The 6,177-nt window shown below is 38.4% G+C and overlaps 2 protein-coding genes across 2 annotated transcripts in view; both read left to right on the top strand.

Annotated features, from left to right (window-relative positions):
• Positions 1 to 4,152, top strand: part of LOC141813602 (uncharacterized) — a 12,989-nt gene extending 8,837 nt beyond the window's left edge. Inside the window, exons 12-17 of the mRNA XM_074701559.1 lie at positions 3 to 234; positions 315 to 473; positions 1,488 to 1,519; positions 1,654 to 1,696; positions 1,777 to 1,844; positions 3,356 to 4,152. Coding sequence (XP_074557660.1) covers positions 3 to 234; positions 315 to 473; positions 1,488 to 1,519; positions 1,654 to 1,696; positions 1,777 to 1,844; positions 3,356 to 3,862 — 1,041 coding nt within the window. The 3' untranslated portion in view covers positions 3,863 to 4,152. The remainder of the gene's footprint in view (positions 1 to 2; positions 235 to 314; positions 474 to 1,487; positions 1,520 to 1,653; positions 1,697 to 1,776; positions 1,845 to 3,355) is intronic.
• Positions 4,153 to 5,282: 1,130 nt separating this feature from the next.
• Positions 5,283 to 5,780, top strand: LOC141813601 (bZIP transcription factor 44-like). Its single transcript, XM_074701558.1, has one exon. The coding sequence runs from the start codon at positions 5,283 to 5,285 to the stop codon at positions 5,778 to 5,780; it is 498 nt and encodes a 165-aa protein (XP_074557659.1).
• Positions 5,781 to 6,177: the final 397 nt, after the last annotated feature.

Raw genomic sequence — 6,177 nt, 5'->3', positions numbered from 1 at the left:
AGAAATTTGCTTGTATACTTTTGATCTTCTGCTGCATAACTGTTTTGCAGAATGTGTTCATTCCTCGGCTGAAAGCATGGATCAAGAAAGTTGTGGCTGAAGAAAAAGAATCTGAGCAGGGTAGTTTGAGTACTAAACTAGCTGAAGAAGCAGCAGAAGCTGCAAAAGCAGCTGCTGCATCTGCAGCTGTTGTTGCTAAAGCCAGTCAAGAATTGCTAAGCTCCAAAAGTGAAGGTGCACTAGTTTATTCTGTTTTATAAATATTTTACATTTGTTGTTTATTGTTGCTCATTTTGAGTCTTTTCTTCAATTAGAGAGAAAGTACTTTGAGGCTTTCATGGGTGCACTAGATGTTCAAGTTAAGGAAATGAAATCTATGGGTGATGCTATTCGTAGATTGGAAAGCACAAGGGACGACAGATTCTCTGAAGATAAGCTTATACGAGAGAATATCATGCATACAACTGGGAATGGTGAGTTGAAATGAAAAAAATCATGCCTGCAGTCACGTTTCTGACTGATTTCTCTCAAATGATTTATGTCCAGTAGTTGTAAATTATAGAGGATCTTGAATTTCTTATATGGAACCATTAATTGAATTATTGATTGTTAGTGATTTGCCTCACATAATATGCAAGTCACTCATAGTATGAGTTATTGAGGATAGTAGATTTGCACAGAACTAAACTGAACGATCACTCCTTGGTTTTGACAGTTTCATACATCATATCTAGCTTACCAAGGGTCTATTTATTTGCTTAGCAAATAGTTTGTCTATAAAATATTTTGAGAAAAATTTCAATGAAAAGTAGATTACATTGTGCTATATGGTTGTGATACTGAAAATGTTTCCGGTGCCTCCTTACTAAACACTCTCACCATGACCTTCAACTGCCAAGGGGACTCACATAGAGGCAGAGATGTCTCATGTGGGAGAGAAGAGTGGATGGGCTCACATGGGAAAATGATTTTCCCTCATTTCAAGTCGAAGTCATTTTCCCCAAAGAAGCCGACATTTTCAGTTGATCAATTGAATATTATCCATTGACCACAATATACACCGTATCAGACACTGGAAATCAACGAAGATATTTTCTAAGAGATCCCATACCCTCAATTATGTATGTCAATGCATATAGACATTAGATGTCTACATGGGTATCTGTGTGGGTGGTTGCTAAGTATTGCCCGTACCATCAATTCTTATATAAATGTATATAATATTTGGGTGGGTGCTAAGTATATATATTTCTCATTATCTTCAATTCTGTATATAAAATGTACATACACATGTCTGCACGCGTATCCGCTTGCACTAGAATCTCAAGACCCCAATATGGAAGGCAATGATGTATCACTAATCTTGTCATTTACTATTCACATTTCATCTTGGCTAACAACAATACCAAGTATATGATTGATTATACTGTTTTCTTTTTAATGCATTAATGCAATCTCAATGACATTCATTTTGGGATGACCTTCAGGTACAACCAACAACACATGGAGAACTTCTCAGGTCAAACACTCATATCCAAATTGTTTTTTTTAACAGAAAATTATCTTTGTCACTCCACCTTTATCATACGATTTCAAACTCCGTTCACATCGGAGTTCCTATACTCTTATTCGTCCATTTTTTTACCTTGTCAGCGTGCTAAAGTTAACAGCCCACCAAATACCAACTACGGAGAAGGTTATTATCTATAAATTTCCATAAAGTTTTTATTGAATATTTTTAAATGCCATTTTCCCTTATAATGTGATCGCTGTCAGTGAGGTCTTCACCACCGCCTGTGTTAAGGGAATCTTTACCTACGGTCAACAGGAACTCATACACCGAGGTATGCAGCTTTACTATGATTGCATATTCATGTAGTACCAAGTAAGCTTCATTGTCTAAGAGTGCCCTTAAGTAAGTTGCTTAAACTTTTATCTGGCTGGGTGTTTTATTAGGTCTTGATTGCAGGTGCTCTGCATAAAATGTTGTTGATTTATTTAAAATGGAATAAATAGGTAATAGTAATATAAACACACTGTCATACCTCTTCACATTTGTTGTGAATTTGCCCTCTTTAAGCAGCATGCAGAAAATTTGATGTTATTGAAATTTGAAGGACTTGTCTTATTTATTATGCTTACCATCTCTGCCTTGTGAAAAATGAACCTAATAATGTTTAGTTGAAACAACGCTTGTCACTTTAGAAAATTGTGCAAAATCAGTTTGGTTATTTTGATTATAGGTGCTGTGCAACGGAAAACTATCATTATATTCCCAAACCTAGGTAATCTGAACTTGCAGCTTTTAGAAATGTAAGGAAATCTATCTTCACATTTGGCTAAGCTCAAGTTGGCTTAGATTAATGAGAGACAAGTTGGTTCAAGCTTACATTATAAATCTGCAGTATGTTTTACAAAATGGTGTGACAAGGACAAAAGAACATACTACGAACGATGTTGCCAAATTGTGGCTGAGATTTAGTTTGGTTGCAGTAGGATATATCCAGAATTTAGGTTTGTTGCAGGTTAAATCACATTCACAATGTTAGACGGTGGGCTGCTAAACTTATTTGATTTTCCAGATTAATTGAACAAGTTATAACTTCTAGAATCGACTGCCACCTATTACTCAACAAGGAGATCCCATCGCATATGCAAGCATTGTGTATATTTGTTGAAGTTCAATTTCAATTAATTGAAGGGCATGCGATATCAAGTTGGTTGAAATGAAGGGAATTCTAGTTTTATATGATCATCATGTGCCCTTTCGGCTAAACATATTTGGTTTGTCATATTTTGTGAATCATGGGTGTTGCTTGGTTAGACAAGCGAGTACAGATAGTGTATAGCATAGATGTTCCAATACAGCATGAAATGAGAGAATATTTTAAGATGCTATGTAAATGTTGAAAAGAATTCATAGAATCTAGAGTTAGATGAGTTGGATTACTGGAATTGAGGGTGCAAGAGGTAGAAGAATGACAACGAAAACTCTAGTAAAAGAATAAAAATTGCTGCTTTATGAGATTTGTATGTTATTAGTGCTATGTCCTTGCATCAAGTTCAATGGGGTAAGATTCCTAACACCAATCCCAAATATTCTGGACTATCACAGCTTAATGGCAACATCAGTAGGATTGGCTGTGAAAATGTGAGCACCTTTTCCTCTCTTTTATCAATGTTTGCAATCATCATTTAATGACAGTTTCCTTTTAAAAATCAAGTTGTTTCAAGATTATGTTCAAATATTGCACATTTTGAGCTTGTTTTGTTTTGTTTTTATCATTGAGTTGGACCTGTGTAATTTTCCTTTGTTGCATTTTTGGTCTGTACGTTAATTGACGTATGTTAACAGCCATGGGAGGTTGCTCGTTCAGTTCAGCAGAGACCTAACTATTCCCTGCAGCGCGAAACGAGCGAAGAACACTTGGGTTCGAGAATAGACGATGGATATGGACCTCCACCAGAGAGGAATGCCAATGGCTATGATACCTCGGAGCCCTGGTGGTCAAAGAAGAATGTGAGAATAACTGAAATGGAAACCGAAGAGCAGCAAAAGCAGTTGCATTATGATGTTGGATCTAACGAAAGACGGAAGCCGCGGGGATGGGTTCCACCTCAACCACCGGCCATTGTGATGCCAGGAGCAGCCGATGCCATTCGCCGCCCAAAACCACTTTCTCAAAGGCAGCCTACCGGAGATGCGCAGTCAGTTGCAAGTTCAGACGACGGGAAGGAAGGAGAAACGAGAGTTCCAGACTCTGTCACTGAGGCAGAGGACTTGGATAATACTATTCCTGTTGGTTCCTCCAGTCAGAGTGGAATACAAGAAGAAAGCCCAATTGCTCTCGAAGTTAGCTGAGAGATCGAAACTCAGAAAAGTTTGCCAGACTAAGGGAAATGAACTCTGGCCATTATATCGCTTTCGTATCCTCGTTCAATGTCCATCAGCTGATTCTGAAGCTGGTCTGAGCTCATACTATGCTGGCTTCTAGCTACTACTACTCTTGAGGATACACCTGACAATACATATTATACGATAAAAATAAGAAACAAAGTTCTATGAAAGTGATAACCTTCCCTTTTAATTCCCTAATGCGACTGGAATTGCCTATTTAATGTGCTTAATAAACATGTAGTATATCTTGTTTACTGCTCATGTTTCACTTGATAATTGATGGAATGATGCAAGTGGAGGTAAATGATCTTTTCCTTTGATTAAAATTAGATAGAGTTTTTTGCCTGATTAATTTTGGAGGTAAATGATCTTTTCCTTTGATGTCCTAAAATTTTCATAATGTAAATTTATAATTAATTATCTCTAAATAAATTTAGAATATATTGGATTAACAAGCCAAAAGTAATTGTTAAATATGGAAGACATCTATAAATTTCTTTAGATATATATGCATTTAGAAGAATTGATCATAGCCACTAATGGAATTTAATTACCTTCAAATGAAAAAGAAAATGTTGAATTAGAAAATTATAAATGAGAAAACATCTATGGCACACACTGAACAAGACTTATGCCGTTCTTACAAATATTGTTCTACAGTTTGTTTTTTTTTAAAAAAATCAAATTAAAATGAAAGGAATTGGCAATACAAATGCAACAGAGATGGAAGCTTTGTCTGGCCTCTGTTCACCTGCTGGAATTGGATGCTTGTGAAAGATCTCATTTCTTCTTCACATGCCTCATCACCTTCCCCCAACAACCTTCGCAGTAGATTCCAAAAGAGCTTCTTCCTCTCTCTCTCTCTCTCTCTCTCTCTCTCTCTCTCTTTTTTCTTGTTGCACTTTTCAGACTATTTTCTCAATCCTGTAATATCTCAAACATTGTTTCTATAAGTCGCTGCTTTTACTCCATCTTCTTCCCCTATTTTCTCTGTCTGAAACTGTGCTCTGGCCCTCTAATTCACGTTCTTCTTAACTTTTGTCCTGGATTTCCGATCGCCATCACCAGTATCAAAATCCAATTTTTCTGTGATTCGCAGTGTCAAAATCTGATCTTTCGACTTCTTCACTCTGTCATTCACGATAGGATCGCCCTTCTTGATGTTTCTCGTCCATGCCATCTGTTTTCCTGAATGAGATCCTCCTCTCGGGGTTCATGAACTTGGTTCAATCCTTCTCCGTCGTGTTCCTCTATTGGTTTTACGTTTTCTCATGAAGTCCATTTGACACCGAGTGCAGCATTTCGATCTTTATTTTACATTTATGAGAAAGATTTGATCTTTGCATTGCACTTTGAAGAAAGTTTCGAACTTTGAAGCAATTCCATGGCGACGGCGCCGCCCGAGGCGGCATCGGAGGAAGAGCTGATAGTGAGGCAGAGACGGCAGAAGAGAATGCAGTCGAACCGGGAGTCGGCGCGGCGGTCGCGGTTGCGGAAGCAGATGCAGCTGGAGAAGCTGACGACAGAAGTGAGCTGGCTACGGCGAGACAAGAGGCAGCTTGTGGCCATCCTCTGTGTCGCCGTGCAGCACTGCGCGGCGATGGAGGCCGACAACGCCGTCCTCCGTGCGCGAGTCGCGGAGCTGACCGCGGCGCTGGAGGCCTTGGAGCAGATCCTGCTCAACGTGTCGGGAACCGCATGCACCGGCATCAGCGTCGTCGACTACTCCATTCCTCTTCCCAGTTGCTTCGGGAACTACTACAACGGTGCGTTCGTCACCACGGCGAACCACCAGCTAGCAGCGACCGAGGAAGAGGCGGCGGCGGCGCGCGTGATTATGCCTTCTGCTGACATGTTTAATTACTGCTTGAAACCACAATGAAGACGACGACTAGTCGACATTTCTAAGAAGCTTGTAATTTGTGGTGCAATCTAGTTTTGTCTGAAATGTGTTCTGGATTATGATTAGTGTCAGCAAAGTGTAATCTCTGTTCTATGTGCAATCTCGTAGTGTTTTAATAAGAAAAAAAAATTAAAAAAGAAAAACAAAACTTAATTTTTGTGTTGTGATCTCTCTATTTCTTCTCGCAAAAAAGCAATCTACAAGCAAAAGGCCATCTGTTTCCTAAACTTTTCAGGTTAGTGAAAGCATGAGGAACAGTCGTTCAAAAGTTAGAACATTATTTTTTTAAAGAAAAAACCATTAATACAAATTTAACAAATGTTTCAAATTCCCTATTTTCAAAAATGATCTATTAGAAGTTTTAACAATCAATCGA

The sequence above is a fragment of the Curcuma longa genome, chromosome 20 (assembly GCF_044706935.1).
Source record: "Curcuma longa cultivar G26 ecotype Majalengka, Jawa Barat chromosome 20, ITB_CL_G26_1.1, whole genome shotgun sequence".
In the NCBI taxonomy this organism is placed as follows: Eukaryota; Viridiplantae; Streptophyta; class Magnoliopsida; order Zingiberales; family Zingiberaceae; genus Curcuma; species Curcuma longa.
This window is presented reverse-complemented; position numbering and strand designations above follow the sequence as displayed.